This window comes from Ascaphus truei, chromosome 14 (assembly GCF_040206685.1).
Source record: "Ascaphus truei isolate aAscTru1 chromosome 14, aAscTru1.hap1, whole genome shotgun sequence".
NCBI lineage: Eukaryota > Metazoa > Chordata > Amphibia > Anura > Ascaphidae > Ascaphus > Ascaphus truei.
Window position 1 is genome coordinate 49374249 of NC_134496.1, and position 16287 is coordinate 49390535.

At 50.9% G+C, this 16287-nt stretch overlaps 1 protein-coding gene across 1 annotated transcript; it reads left to right on the plus strand.

The window, feature by feature from the left end:
- The first annotated feature begins 569 nt into the window (after positions 1-569).
- On the plus strand, positions 570-16282 carry CHRD (chordin). The gene is made up of 16 exons (XM_075570845.1): positions 570-1556; positions 5542-5645; positions 6414-6540; positions 6644-6781; positions 9243-9360; positions 9847-9943; positions 10438-10579; positions 10742-10879; positions 11644-11720; positions 12016-12163; positions 12315-12421; positions 12589-12705; positions 13003-13160; positions 13971-14209; positions 14850-14963; positions 16206-16282. Exons 1-13 carry the CDS (start codon positions 1433-1435, stop codon positions 13156-13158), a joined length of 1593 nt encoding a protein of 530 aa, XP_075426960.1. The 5' UTR covers positions 570-1432; the 3' UTR covers positions 13159-13160; positions 13971-14209; positions 14850-14963; positions 16206-16282.
- Positions 16283-16287: the final 5 nt, after the last annotated feature.

Below are 16287 nucleotides of genomic sequence, written 5' to 3' on the forward strand. Positions count from 1 at the left end.
CTCTCTCCCCCATATCTTTCCCCTTCTATCTCTCTTTTTTACGCGTTCTCGCGTTCTCTCTCCTCTCGCTCATATATAATTCTCTCCTCCATCTCCTTCTCTCTCCCCCCTTTCCCAACCCCAACTCTCTCCCCCATCCCAACCCTCTCTCTCACCATCCCCAACCTTGTCTCTCCCACCATCCCCAACCTTGTCTCTCCATCTTTCAACCTCCCACCCCTTCCCCCTACTCACCCTCTCCCCCCTTTCTCTCTCCCCCTTTCTCTCTCCCCCTCATCCCCCCTTTCTCTCTCACCTTCTCCCCCCTTTCTCTCTTTCTCTCTCACCCTCTCTCCCCCCTTTCTCTCTCACCCTCTCACCCCTCTCTCCCCCCTCTTTCTCTCTCCCCCCTTTCTCTCTCTGCCCCCCCCCCCTTTCTCTCTCACCCTCTCTCCCCCCTTTCTCTCTCACCCTCTCCCCCCCTCTCTCCCCCTCCATTCTCTCTCACCCTCTCCGCCCCCCCCCTTTCTCTCTCACCCTCTTCCCCCCCCCCCCTCTCTTCCTCTCTCTCACCCCCCCCCCCCCTCTCACCCTCTGTCCTGCTGCCCACTCTCCTGGGTGGGTCCAGCCTGAGTCAGGATGCCGTGTCTCTGTCCTGCCCGGGGTGTGGGGAGCTGGGGGCCCCCGCTGTTCCCTGCTGAGACTATTCATTGCTTTTAGCAGTCACTTTCCTGAGGCAGAGACCCCGCTGGGAGCTCATCATCTCCCCAGAGTGAGTCCAATATACTTCTGGCTGATGGAGGGGGGCGGAGAGGGGCTTTTGTTTGCTGTGCCGGGCCCCTGTGTCTGCGCTGGGGTATAAAGCCTGGTCCTTGTCCCACGGAGCCATCACAAGAAGGTGCTCCAGCCACGGGACTGGACTGTCCAACGGACATCTGCTGCTGAGGGTCAACGTGCTGCCCACAGGAGAAGCTTTGCAGATAGATACCCAGGGTAACAGGGACACTGGGACAGGGACACAGTGGGATAGGGTGACAGGGACACCCACACAGTGTGACAGGGACACCCACACAGTGTGACAGGGACACCCACACAGTGTGCCAGGGTAACAGGGTCACCCACACAGTGTGCCAGGGTAACAGGGACACAGTGTAACAGGGACGCACACAGTGGAACAGGGACACACAGTGTGACAGGGTAACAGGGACACACACAGTGTAACAGGGGCACCCATACAGTGTGACAGGGTGACAGGGACACAGTGTGACAGGGTAACAGGGACACACACACACAGTGTGACAGGGTAACAGGGACACACACAGTGTAACAGGGGCACCCATACAGTGTGACAGGGTGACAGGGACACACACAGTGGAATAGGGACACAGTGGTACACTTGGTGACAGGGACCCAGTGGTATAGTGTCAGGGGTATAGGCAGGATTTGGGGCATCATGGAGATGTCGTGTGTACTCCTCCTCCTCACCCTCTGGACACTGGATTCTGATGCTTCTCGACCCAAAGTCCTTCTCCCGATCCAGCCCGAACAAGAACCCCTGCCCTCCAAGGCGCAGACAGGTGAGTGATACTGTTGGTACTGATACCATGGGCAAATGGGTATTAATACCATAGCCACGGGGGTACTGATAATTTTAAGAGTGTGTGTCTATCTAATTTTTTTAATGTATCACATAATACTGAATGTACTCATTAATTTTGCAATGCAACTGAACTAGCACTGCTACTTCTATTTAATATATATATATATATATATATATATATATATATACATACATACACACACACACACACACACACACACACGTGTATGTGTATATATATAAATATTTTTTTTAAATAGAAGTAGCAGTGCATATATATATATATATATATATAAAATATAATGTGTGTATATATGAAATAAATAGAAGTACCAGTGTGCAAAATGAATGAGTACATTCAGTATTATGTGATACCTTTAAAAAAAAAAAAGTAATAATAATAAAAAAATAATATATATATATATATATATATACACACGCACACTATTAATACATGTCACACTTCCCAATCGCATTTCTGATCATAATTTAACCCTTTTGATTGTTGCCATGTAATAACCCTCAGAGTATCAGAAGGTGTGTGTGCGTATATATATATATATATATATATATTTATAGCAAATAATAAGATCCTGTGTGCGCACATTCACATGTCTTAGACAGGTCCGCTCCCTGCCCTTCCCCATTATCCCCTGGCACACAGCGCTCCCGCTGCACTGCACAGGTCTCAGGGTTGCAGACCTGTCTCAGGCTGGGGCCATGGCGCCTTCGCCCGTGCGGAGGCGTGCGCGGTCGTGACGTCACTCACGTGAAGCGGCTTTGTTTTGTGGCCAGTAGAGCCACGCCGCTGGGGGCGTGCCTAGGGGCGTCACGGAGCTGGTTCACCCTCATTGGGCGAACCGCTTACGTGACCGGCCTGTCGCGCCAAGAAATCAGTTTCAACTGATTTCTAGCGCAACGTGCGCCCCCTCCCACTTCCGCCCGCACGCCGCATGCACGTGAACGTAAGGCAGTCTGATCGCTCAGCGTGCGGACGCGTCCGCGCGGTCTGCGGTCCCATGGCCCCAGCCTAAGACGTGAATGTACTGCGAATGGGATCTTTTTATGTGCTATATGCAATACGATGGAGGTTTCTTGTTGCCTTTTTCACCCACCATAACTTAAAATGTGATGGTGTATATGTGTGTGTGTATACATATATATAACACAGCCCGTATATTATAGGTTTCAGGGAGTTGTCCTGTCTGTCCCAGGTGTGAGGTTCAGTGAAACTTTTTTGCTGATCTTTGGGGTCAGGCTGTTTCTGGGGCAGTTCTGTGGAGTTTTGGGGTAACTTGTAGGAATGTTATTGGAGTTAAGCTGAGGCGTGTGGAGGATGTCTCAGGCAAGGTTCTGTCCCAGTAATTGCTCCCATAGGACGGGATTCACTTATTAGTTGCTATGAGGGAATGTTTATATAACACACAGAGCTGTTCTGTTGCCAGAGCTCAGATCCCAGGCGAATATCGGGGTTCTGGACACTTTGTGGGAAGGTTTTCCCATAACAACCTCCAATCCAAAATATCCCAGTCCCAGTTTAACTACATCAGGGCTGCAGGGTCCCTTGTACACTGCTCTGCACCGTGATATATACTGCTCTGCACTGTCACACACACACTGCTCAGTGAGATATACTGCTCTGCACTCACACACTGCTCTGCACAGTGATATATACTCCTCTGCACTCACACACTGCTCTGCACAGTGATATATACTCCTCTGCACTCACACACTGCTCTGCACAGTGATACATTCTGCTCTGCACTGTCACACTGCTCTGTACAGTGATATATACTGCTCTGCACTCACACACTGCTCTGCACCGTGATATATACTGCTCTGCACTGTCACACACACACTGCACAGTGATACATACTGCTCTGCACTCACACACTGCTCTGCACCGTGATATATACTGCTCTGCACTGTCACACACACACTGCTCAGTGAGATATACTGCTCTGCACTTTCACACACTGCTCTGCACCGTGATATATACTGCTCTGCACTGTCACACACACACTGCTCAGTGAGATATACTGCTCTGCACTCACACACTGCTCTGCACAGTGATATATACTCCTCTGCACTCACACACTGCTCTGCACAGTGATACATACTGCTCTGCACTGTCACACTGCTCTGCACAGTGATATATATGCTCTGCACTTTCACACACTGCTCTTCACAGTGATATATACTGCTCTGCACTGTCACACACACACACTGCTCAGTGAGATATACTGCTCTGCACTCACACACTGCTCTGCACAGTGATCTATACTCCTCTGCACTCACACACTGCTCTGCACAGTGATACATACTGATCTGCACTGTCACACACACTGCTCTGTACAGTGATATATACTGCTCTGCACTGTCACACACACTGCTCTGCACAGTGATATATACTGATCTGCACTGTTACACACACTGCTCTGCACAGTGATATATACTGATCTGCACTGTTACACACACTGCTCTGCACAGTGATATATACTGATCTGCACTGTTACACACACTGCTCTGCACAGTGATATATACTGCTCTGCACTGTCACACACACTGCTCTGCACAGTGATATATACTGCTCTGCACTGTTATACACTGCTGTGCACAGTGATATATACTGATCTGTACTGTCACACACACTGCTCTGCACAGTGATATATACTGATCTGTACTGTCACACACACCGCTGTGCACAGTGATATATACTGCTCTGAACAGAGATATATAGTTCTCTGCACTCTCTCTCACACACGCTCACGCACGCACACACTGCTATGTAGAGATTCATATTGCTCTGCACTGTCACACACACTGCTCTGCACAGGGATATATACTGCTCTGCACTGAGATATATATGCACTGTCACACACATATTGCTCTGCAGGGCCCGGCAGTGCAGGGGTTAATGGGAGCAGTATGTGGGATGTAGGTGGAGCAGCGTCGTGTTTTCCACCACGTTACGGTTCCTCAGAGGCAGCGTCTGGCTCCGGCCTGCTCTCTTCACCCAGAGACTCTGCCAGGAGCAGCAGCTGCACCAACCTCAGCATAATATCTTCCAGCAGTGACACAATGATTCAGGCACACATGTGCGCCCCGCTCTGTGAGTCTCCACTCTGCCCCGCTCTGTGAGTCTCAGCCCCGCTCTGTGAGTCTCTACTCAACCCCGCTCTGTGAGTCTCAGCCCCGCTCTGTGAGTCTCCACTCAGCCCCGCTCTGTGAGTCTCCACTCAGCCCCACTCTGTGAGTCTCCACTCAGCCCTACTCTGAGTCTCAGCCCCGCTCTGTGAGTCTCCACTCAGCCCCGCTCTGAGTCTCCACTCAGCCCCACTCTGTGAGTCTCCACTCAGCCCCGCTCTGTGAGTCTCCACTCAGCTCCGCTCTGTGAGTCTCTGCACCGGTCTGTGAGTCTCCACTCAGCTCCGCTCTGTGAGTCTCTGCTCCAGTCTGTGAGTCTCCACTCAGCCCTGCTCTGTGAGTCTCCACTCAGTCCCGCTCTGTGAGTCTCCGCTCAGCTCCGCTCTGTGAGTCTCCACTCAGCCCCGCTCTGTGAGTCTCCACTCAGTCCCGCTCTGTGAGTCTCAGCTCCGCTCTGTGAGTCTCCACTCAGCCCTGCTCTGTGAGTCTCTGCTCAGCCCCGCTCTGTGAGTCTCCACTCAGTCCCGCTCTGTGAGTCTCCGCTCAGCTCTGCTCTGTGAGTCTCCACTCAGCCCCGCTCTGTGAGTCTCCGCTCAGCCCCGCTCTGTGAGTCTCCACTCAGTCCCGCTCTGTGAGTCTCCGCTCAGCTCCGCTCTGTGAGTCTCCACTCAGCCCCGCTCTGTGAGTCTCCGCTCAGCTCCGCTCTGTGAGTCTCAGCTCCGCTCTGTGAGTCTCCGCTCAGCTCCGCTCTGTGAGTCTCCACTCAGCCCCGCTCTGTGAGTCTCCGCTCAGCTCCGCTCTCCTCTCTTTTTCAGGATGTACATTTGGGGGAAAGTTTTACTCCCTGGAGGACTCGTGGCACCCGGATCTGGGGGAGCCGTTCGGAGTCATGCACTGTGTGCTGTGCTACTGTGAGCCGGTGAGGGGGCAAATACAGGGGGCTAGGGCAAATATAGAGAGGTAAATACGGGGGGGGGTGGGGGCAAATACAGGGGGCTGGGGTAAATATAGGGAGGTAAATACAGGGGGGGGCTGGGGCAAATACAGGGGGGCTGGGGTAAATATAGGGAGGTAAATACAGGGGGGGGGGCTGGGGCAAATACAGGGGGGCTGGGGGCAAATACAGGGGGCTGGGGTGAATATAGGGAGGTAAATACAGGGGGGGGGGCTGGGGGCAAATACAGGGGGGCTGGGGAGAATATAGAGGGGTAAATACAGGGGGGGGGGCTGTGGTAAATACAGGGGGGGCTTTGAGCAAACACGGGGCGGGGGGGGGAATACAGAGTACTGGCAGAGATACTGGAAACAGACACATTAAAATTCAAGAACTACCCAGAGAGAAGTAGGTGTTTAATGGCTAATTAATGAATACATGATTAATGAATGGCCTGGCCATTAGGAGCAGGTAGTAATGTGTTGGGAGGAAGTAACTTATTTTGTGTATTGATGGGGTTTTGTATCAGCTCATCTTCCCCAATTAGGGAGTAATTAGTGAGTAGTAATTGGAAGACTCATCCAGACATTAACAGCTCATCTCCCTGACAAGGGGACTGGTATGAGCCCCCAGCTGGGGCTCAAATCTTCCCCAGTGCAGCTTCACAGCTCCAATCTCCCGCGCCTGTCTCCTTCACCACACAACGTACGTCTTCTAGACATAAATATATTTATTAATTTGTTGTATTTTTAGCTGCGAAGTCGTCGGGGGAAACCATCAGGGAAAGTCAGCTGCAAGAATATCAAACACGACTGCCCGCCACCCTCCTGCGGGAACCCCATCCTGCTGCCCGGGCACTGCTGCAAGACCTGCCCCAAGGGTAAGAACGTCCCCCTGACAAGAGCCTGTGCCCGCACCCCCCTCACCCCCCATATACATTATCAGTGCTCCCCTCACGCACCTGTCTCCCTCCCCCTGTGCAGCTCCCCCTGCTCCCTCTGTGAAGAAATCAGACTTTATTTTTGACGGGTTTGAATATTTTCAAGAAAAGGACGATGATCTGTATAATGACCGTTCGTATCTGAGCTCCGATGATGTGTCTCCGGAGGACAGTCGTACAGGTAACACCTCCAAATACTGCACCCCAAGTCCATGCCGTACAGGTAACACCCCCAAATTCTGCACCCCAAGTCCTGCAGTACAAGTAACGCCCCCAAATACTACACCCCAAGTCCTGTAGTACAGGTAACACCCCCACATACTGCACCCCAAGTCATATTGTACATATAACCCCCTCAAATACTGCACCCCAGGTCTTATCGAACAGTAAACACTCCCAAATACTGAACCCCAAGTCCTGCTGTTCAGGTAACATCCCCAAATACTGCATCCCAAGTCTTTACCCTGGAGGTAACACCCCCAAATACTGCATCAAAAGTCCTGCTGTACAGGTAACACCTCCAAATACTGTACCCCAAGTCCTGCTGTACAGGTAACACCCCACAAATACTGCATCCCAAATCGTTACCCTGGAGGTAACACCCCCAAATCCTGCAGTACAGGTAACAACCCCAAGTACTGCATCCCAAGTCCTCCCGTACAGATAAAACCCTCAAATACTGCACCACAAGTCCTGCAGTACAATTAACACCCCCAAATACTGCACCTCAATCCTGCTGTACAGGTAACAACCCCAAATACACTGCATCCCAAGTCCTGCTGTACAGGTAACAACCCCAAATACACTGCATCCTAAGTCCTGCTGTACAGGTAACAACCCCAAATACTGCACCCCAAGTCCTGCTGTACAGGTAATACCCCCAAATACTGCATCCCAAGTCCTGCTGTACAGGTAATACCCCCAAATACTGCACCCCAAGTCCTGCTGTAAAGGTCTCACACCCAAATACTGCATTCCAAGTTTTGCTGTACAGGTCTCACCCCCAAACACTGCACCCCAAGTCCCGCTGTACAGGTAACACCCCCAAATACTGCATCCCAAGTCCTTCTGTACAGGCAACACCCCCAAATATTGCACTTTTAGTCTTGCCATACAGGTAACACCTCAAATACCACACCCCAAGTCCTACATTATAAGTAGCACCCACAAATACTGCACCCCAAGTCCTATTGTACATATAACTCCCAAATACTGCACCTCAAATCTTTCCGAACAGGGAGCACCCCCAAATACTGCACCCCAAGTCCTGCTGTACAGATAACATCCCAAAATACTGCACCCCAAGTCCTGCTGAAAAGGTCACACCCTCCCCCCAAACTATTGCACCTCAAGTCCTGCAGTACAGGTTACACCCACAAACACAGCCCCCACCCTGAGAGCAGCCCCCCCCCCTCACTGTACAGATGTGATATTCAGAATCCAACCCGCCTGAACCAGATAAATATTAAATTATTATTGGAAACATCTTTGATACAGCTTGAGTCTATTAGGCAGAAGCGCTGGCCAAACCCACATTAACCCATTCACTGCTTACTCCGTCAAGCCTCACTCTCACTCACTGGAGTGTGTGTGTATGTGTAAATATATATATATTTACCCACCTGTATACATTGTGTATGTATGTATATGCCTACCCACACCATTTATATTAACTTCCACTCCACACACCTTTTGTAAAGCACTGTATACACTGTGGGCTCTCCATTCATTTATATTCACACAGATACACACACACACACACTCTTACATCACTAACTTTCAGGAACCATTTAACACCTTTAGCCATAAATCACATCCACACACGGGGAGGGACAAGCACAGATAACATTCCAAGAGACACTGTTTTTAAGTATACCCTTTGCTTGCTTCATTCATTGTAACACCGCCGGAAGAAGAGATCAGTGTATCTCGAAAGCTCGCACAAATAAAAGCATTTTGTTAGCCACAGAACGGTATCATCTATTTATTTTTTTGATTATATATATATATACACACACACGTGTGTGTGTTTGTGTGTGTGTGTGTGTATGTATGTATATATGTGTATATATATACACCTGTATACATTGTGTGTGTGTGTGTGTGTGTATATATATACACCTGTATACATTGTGTGTGTGTGTGTGTATGTATGTATATATGTGTATATATATACACCTGTATACATTGTGTGTGTGTGTATATGTATGTATATATGTGTATATATATACACCTGTATACATTGTGTGTGTGTGTGTATGTATATATGTGTATATATATACACACCTGTATACATTGTGTGTGTGTATGTATGTATATATGTGTATATATATACACCTGTATACATTGTGTGTGTGTATATATGTGTATATATATATACACCTGTATACATTGTGTGTGTGTGTGTATGTATATGTGTATATATATACACCTGTATACATTGTGTGTGTGTGTGTGTGTGTGTATATACACCTGTATACATTGTGTGTGTGTGTGTGTATGTATATATGTGTATATATATACACCTGTATACAGTGTGTGTGTGTGTGTGTGTGTGTGTGTGTGTGTGTGTGTGTGTGTGTGTGTGTGTATGACTTTGTGGCCATACAGCACATACAGCTGACCTGTGCTTGCTCTTGCAGAATATGTGGCCCTGCTCACCGCTCCAAGCCACGTGTGGCCCCCAGTTACCAGTGGGGTGGCCAAAGCCAGATTCACCCTGCAACGCTCCAGCCTGCTCTTCTCCATCACCTACAAATGGTAGGAGGCTCCCTGTATTCAGACTCTCTACTCTCCCTCTCTCCATCTCTCTCCTCCTGTCTCCTCTCACGTTTACTGGGGACACATCCATGTATGTTTGTAAACTCTCTCCTTTCCTCCTCACTCTCTCTATCTCCCCCCTCACTTCCTCTTTCCCTCCACTCTCTCTATCTCCCCCCTCACTCTCTCTATCTCCCCCCTCACTCTCTCTATCTCCCCCCTCACTCTCTCTATCTCCCCCCTCACTCTCTCTATCGCCCTCCTTCCTCTCTCCCTCCACTTTCTCTCTCCCTCCTCTCTCCACTTTCCCTCACCCTCCTCTCTCCACACTCTCTCTCCCTCCTCTCTCCCTCCTCTCACCCTCCACTCTCGCTTTCCCCCCTCACTCTCTCTCCCTCCCTCCTCCCTTTCCCCCCTCCTTCCAGTCTCTCTCTCCCACCACAATCTCTCTCTTTCCCTCATCCCATTTCCTCTGTCTGGTTTCAGGATGGATAGACTGTCCCGTGTCCGTTTCACAGACTCCGAGGGCTCGGTGCTATTTGAGCACCCAGTGCACCGGATGAGATCCCCTCAGAGTGACGTGGTGAGTAGTGATCTGACCATCCCCCCCCACTCCTTCTTCCATCCTTTCTCTCTACCTTCCCTCCCTCTGTCCCCCCCCACTCCTTCCTTCCATCCTTTCTCTCTACCTTCCCCCCCTCTGTCCCCCCACTCCTTCCTCCATCCTTTCTCTCTACCTTCCCTCCCTCTGTCCCCCCCACTCCTTCCTTCCATCCATCCTTTCTCTCTACCTTCCCTCCCTCTGTCCCCTCCTTTCCTCCTACTCCCTCTCTTCTCCTTCCCTCCCCCTGTCCCCTCCTTTCCTACTCCTCCCCTCCCTCTGTCCCCTCCTTTCCTCCTACTCCCACTGTTCTCCTCCCCTCCCTGTCGCCTCCTTTCTTCCTCCTTCTCCTCCCCTCCCTCTGTCCCCTCCTTTCTTCCTACTCACACTCTTCTCCTCCCCTCCCTGTCCCCTCCTTTCCTCCTCCTCCCTCTATTCTCCCCCCCTCCTCCTTTGATGACACTTCGCTTCCTCAGATCTGTGGGATGTGGAGGTCCCTCCCCCGCTCCTCTCTGCGTCTCCTCCGCTCTGGTCACCTTCTCGTTTCGTTGGTGACAACGACGCGTTCTGAACCCGAAATCTTCGGCAAGATCGTCCGGCATCGAGCTCTGTTTACAGGTAATGGGGATGGGAGAGAATGAAGGGTGGGAGGGCGGACACTGGGGGGGTGGGGATGTAGTTAGAGGGAAGAGGGGGGGATGCACTGCAGGGGTTAATCGGGAGGGTGATGGAAGGGGTGGCTGTTGGGGTCACTGTCTATCTTGTCTCCCCCCTCCACAGAGACGTTCAGCGCCCTCCTGACCCCGGAGGTCCCTGAGGTGACGGGTGGGGGGGGTCTTGCAATGCTTACTCTCAGTGACGTGGATGACAATCTCAACTTTATTCTCATGTCCAGGGGGCTGCGTGGAGGGGAGCGAGGTGAGTTCTGAGGGGGAGGGAGTGAGGGACTAGGGAGAGACCGAGGGGGAGGAAGGATGAGGCCTTGGGTGGGTAGAGAGAAGGACCGGGTGGGGGAGGAGGGGACTTTGAAATAGTGTGAGGAACCGGGGTGGGGTGCATGAAGAGAATGAGGGGGAACAGTGAAGAATAGGTGGGGAGTGAAAGGAACCTGAGGGGCACAGGAGGTGTGAGGGGCAAATGGTGGTGTCAGGACACGTATTGTGTCCTTATGGGGGAAGGTCCTGTGTATTCCACATGTGGTCTTGTCCATGGTGGGAATGGGGGTTTTCCACATGTGGGGTGGAATGGGTTTGGGTTTTCCACATGTGGGGTGGGAATGGGTTTGGGTTTTCCACATGTGGGGTGGGAATGGGTTTGGGTTTTCCACATGTGGGGTGGGAATGGGTTTGGGTTTTCCACATGTGGGGTGGGAATGGGTTTGGGTTTTCCACATGTGGGGTGGGAATGGGTTTGGGTTTTCCACATGTGGGGTGGGAATGCGTTTGGGTTTTCCACATGTGGGGTGGGAATGGGTTTGGGTTTTCCACATGTGGGGTGGGAATGGGTTTGGGTTTTCCACATGTGGGGTGGGAATGGGTTTGGGTTTTCCACATGTGGGGTGGGAATGGGTTTGGGTTTTCCACATGTGGGGTGGGACTGGGTTTGGGTTTTCCACATGTGGGGTGGGAATGGGTTTGGGTTTTCCACATGTGGAAGTCAATGACTCGTCTCTCATGTTTCAGACCGGATCCCGATACGTGTGCAAATCTTGCATCACAATCACGTGTTACGTGAGCTTCACGCCAACATCACGGCTCAGGTGAGTCACACGCAGATCACATACATGAGTTGGGTGGGAGGGGAGGCTGCACACCTGAAGCGGCTGCACAAACAGGAAGCTCTGTATAAAAGCAGAGCATTTAGGGCCATGTTTATTAAACAGTGTTACCCCATAAGATACCTCCAAGCACATTCACTTGAATAAGTCCTAAATTGTCTTATTACCCACCGTGCCTCTTTGTACCCCATGTCATTAGTGGGGACCCCTCACTCCCCATGTAATTACCATGGCCCCCCTCGCTCCTCATATCATGAGCGTGTCCCTCCCCCTGCAGGACCCAGACTTTGCCGAGGTTTTGCCGGACCTGTCCAGTCGTGAGATGCTGTGGTTGGCTCAGGGGCAGCTGGAGATTGCGGTGGAGACGGAGGGGAGACACAGGCAGCACATTTCAGGCATCATCATGGCCAGGAAGTCGTGTGACAGTAAGTGACACACCATAGACTCTCTCAGCAGGGAATAATGTAGGGGGGGACCCAGGTCTCCCGCTGGGGAGAGTCACAGGTCAGGGGTGAACATTGATTGGCACTGACGTTGTTACATATCGATGTTCCTTCTCTCTATCTCTCTGCGCAGCCCTGCAGAGTGTGTTATCAGGGGGTGATGCTCTGATTCCCACCAAAACTGGAGCGGTGGGCTCCGCGACCCTCACACTGCATGAGAACGGGACCCTAGAGTATCAGGTACAGTGGACATGGGTCATGATGGGGATCAGTCTGGGAGCATTTTTGTGTCCTGTGTTTGGTTGACGGTCTCTGTGTCTCCTAGGGGAGGCGAGTGTCTTTGGTTAGCAGTGTGTGTGTTCTGGGGGGTCTCTGGTCCCCCTCACAGTATCCCCCTCTGGTTCCAGGTTACAGTCGCTGGTACCGTGAGTGCAGTGACATCTGTGACTCTGGAGACCAAACCTCGGAGGAAAATCAAGAGGAACATTCTGCACGATCTGAGCAAGGACTTTCGTGACGGGAGGGTGAGAGGAGGGGAGGAAATGAGGGAGGGAGAGGAGGGCAGGGAGAAGGGTGGGGGAAGAAAGCAGGAAGGAGATGAGGAAGGTGGAGAGAGAAGATGGGGGAGAGATAGAGAGAGGGAGGAGGAAGTGAGAGGAAGATGAGGAGAGACGGGACGGAGAGAGAGACAGAAGGAAGAGGTGGTGAGATATGGGAGAGACAACGGGATACAGTTGGTACAATAGGGGTCAGTGTTGGTACATTGAGGGGCACAGTGGGCACATACATTTAGTGTAACGAGTTTGCGTCTCTCTCCCCAGGTCTGGGGATTCTGGGTAGACGCCAATGCCCGGGACCTGCACATGCTGCTACAGAGCGAACTGTTCCTCAACGTGGCAACAAAAGATTTCCAGGAGGGCGAGCTCAGGGGTCAGATCACCCCACTGCTGTACAGGCGGCCTGTGGGCCAGATATGAGGGTGAGTGTCCAAGCTCTCCGACGTGAGAAGCACATGATGGATTAATACTGTGGGGTGTATAGATTGATAGATTTCTCTCTCCTCTTCTTTCATTTGTGTTCTCCATTTCTCTATCCCCACATTCTCCATTACCCCCCCTCCACTCAACTCTCTCTTCTCTCCCTCTCTTCTTTTTTCCCCTCCTCTGTATCTCCCCTTTTTCCTCTCCTCCCCTCTCACTCACTTCTCCACTCCTGTCTCTCTTTCCCTCTTATTTACAGTACCTCCTCTCTCTCTTTGTCTGTCTCTGTCTCACTTTCTGTCTGTCTGTCTGTCTGTCTCTCTCTCTCTCTCTCTTTTTCTCTCTCACACTCTCTCTCTCTCTCTTTCTGTCTCTCTCTCTCTCTCTCTCTCTCTCTCACACACACACTCTCTCTCTGTCTCTCTCTTTTTTTCTCTCACACACACTCTTTCTCTGTCTCTCTCTCTTTCTCTCTCTCTCTATTTTTCTCTCCACACACTCTCTGTCTCTCTCTCTCTTTCTCTTTTTCCTCTCTCACACACTCTCTCTGTCTCTCTTTCTCTTTCTCTCTCTTTTTCTCTCTCACAACACTCTCTCTGTCTCTCTTTCTCTCTGTCTTTTTCTCTCTCTCTCTCTCTCTCTTTCTTTTCTCTCTCTCTCTCTCTCTCTCTCAGGCAGGGGGGTGAATAGTTTTCTTGGCGCCCGCAGACAGCCCGCACCCTGTGTCTTCATGTCTGTGTGAGGGGCAAGGGTGGCAGGTTTGTGGGGGTCCTGCCACTTTGTCACACCCGCGTTCTGTGTCCGTGCAGAGCTCCCGGTCCCACTTGCCGGTCAGTTTGTGTCCCCGCCGCTGCAGACAGGCTCGGCAGGTCACGCCTGGGTGTCGCTGGACGAACACTGTCACATGCACTATCAGATCGTGGTGACCGGGCTGGGACGCGCAGAAGACGCGGCTCTGAACGCACATCTGCACGGATTCGCGGAGCTCGGGAGCTCAGCGAGGCGCCCGGGGCACAAGAGGCTGCTGAAAGGTTTCTACGGGTCAGAGGTGAGAGGAGGAGGGAAGTGGGGAGGGGGAGAGGGAAGTGGGAAGTGGGGAGAGGGAAGTGGGGAGGGGGAGAGGGAAGTGGGGAAGGGGGAGAGGGAAGTGGGGAGAGGGAAGTGGGGAGAGGGAGGGGAGTGGTGATGGAGGGAGAAGTGGAGTTGGCGGGAGGAAGTGGGTGGAGGGAGTGTTGGGTGGAGAGGGAAGGGGGGGGGGGAAATAAGGTGGATGAAGAGCAGCTTTTGTCTCTGTGTTTGCCATGTATTCAATAAGCCAGCCTCAAATGGATGAGGTGACAATCTTCCCTGACGAGGAGACGACTTCACAGCATTTTGATCCGGTCTTTATTACTCTCTCTTTTTTGTGTTACTCCTCTTTCTCTCACTCCCCTTTCCCTCTCCTCCTCCCAACACTCTCGCTCCCCACCTCTCTCTCCCACTTATTTCTCTCTCATGCTCCTTTCTCCTCTCACCGTCCCCCTCTCTCGCTTTCTCCCTTCCTCCCCTCTCTCTCTCCCCTCTCACTCTCACTCTCCACCCCTCTCTCGCTCTCTCCTTTCCTCCCCTCTCTCCCCCCCTGCCCCTCTCTCCCTCCCTTCCCCTGCTCTCTCCCTCCCTTCCCCTGCTCTCTCCACCCCCTCCCTCAGGCTCAGGGCAGTGTTAAGGACCTTGACTTGGAGCTATTGGGCCACCTAAGTCGGGGGACGGCGTTATCCAAGTGAGCACCAAACTGAACCCCGCGCGGGGAGATGCGAGGCCGGGTGAGTAATACGGGGTCTCGGGGTGTTATGGGGGTGTGTATTTATGTATGGGGGGGGGGAGAATGTATTGGTGTGTGTTAGTATGTATAGGTGCATGTATATGTGTTAGTATGTATAGGTGCGTGTATATGTGTTAGTATGTATAGGTGTGTATGTATGTGTGTGTGTGTGTGTGTGTGTTTAGTATGTATAGGTGTATATATGTGTATGTATGTGTGTATAGGTGTGTGTTAGTATGTATAGGTGTGTGTGTTTAGTATGTATAGGTATGTGTTTGTGTGTTAGTATGTATAGGTGTATGTATGTGTGTGTTAGTATGTATAGGTGTGTGTGTGTGAGTGTTTAGTATGTAGTAGATGTGTGTATGTATGTGTGTATGTATGTGTGTGTTAGTATGTATAGTGTGTATGTGTGTGTTAGTATGATATGGGTGTGTGTGTGTGTGTGTGTGTGTGTGTGTGTGTATGTATGTATGTATGTATGTGTGTATGTATGTGTGTGTATAGGTGTGTGTGTGTGTGTGTGTGTGTGTGTTATGTATGGGATGTGTGTGTGTGTGTGTGTGTGTGTGTGTGTGTGTGTGTGTGTGTGTATAGGTGTGTGTATGTATGTATGTGTGTGTGTGTGTGTATGTATGTAATGGTTATGTGTGTGTGTGTGTGTTATGTATGTGTGTGTGTGTGTGTGTGTGTGTGTGTGTGTGTGTGTGTGTGTTATTATGGGTGTGTGTGTGTGTGTGTGTGTGTGTGTGTGTGTGTGTGTGTGTATAGGTGTGTGTATGTATGTATGTATGTGTGTGTGTGTGTATGTATGTATGGGTATGTGTGTGTGTGTGTTATGTATGGTGTGTGTGTGTGTAGGTGTGTGTTATGTATAGGTGTGTGTTATTTAGGTGTGTGTGTGGTGTGTGTGTGTGTGTGTGTGTGTATAGGTGTGTGTATGTATGTGTGTGTGTGTGTGTGTGTGTGTGTATGTATTATGGGTATGTGTGTGTGTGGTGTGTGTTATGTATGTGTGTGTGTGTGTGTGTGTGTGTGTGTGTGTGTGTCGTGTGTGTGTGTATAGGTGTGTGTTATGTATGGTGTGTGTGTGTGTATATGTGTGTGTTATGTATGGGTGTGTGTATGTGTATGTGTATGTGGTGTGTGTGTGTGTATAGGTGTGTGTGTGTATAGTGTGTGTTATGTATGTGTGTGTGTGTGTGTGTGTGTGTATCTACCCGCTCCCCTCTCCTCGCCACAGGTGCACATCCCAAACAGCTGTGACTCTGTGGGGTCCCGCTGTCTCCCGAGATCCCTGGATTATGAGTTTGAACTGTTGAGGA

Coding starts and splice junctions, on each gene's coding strand:
- CHRD (XM_075570845.1), top strand. CDS start 1,433: ATGGAGATGTCGTGTGTACTCCTCCTCCTCACCCTCTGGACACTGGAT. Junction 10,880..11,643: donor GCTGCGTGGAGGGGAGCGAG/GTGAGTTCTGAG, acceptor CTCATGTTTCAG/ACCGGATCCCGATACGTGTG. Junction 12,164..12,314: donor GGCCAGGAAGTCGTGTGACA/GTAAGTGACACA, acceptor CTCTCTGCGCAG/CCCTGCAGAGTGTGTTATCA.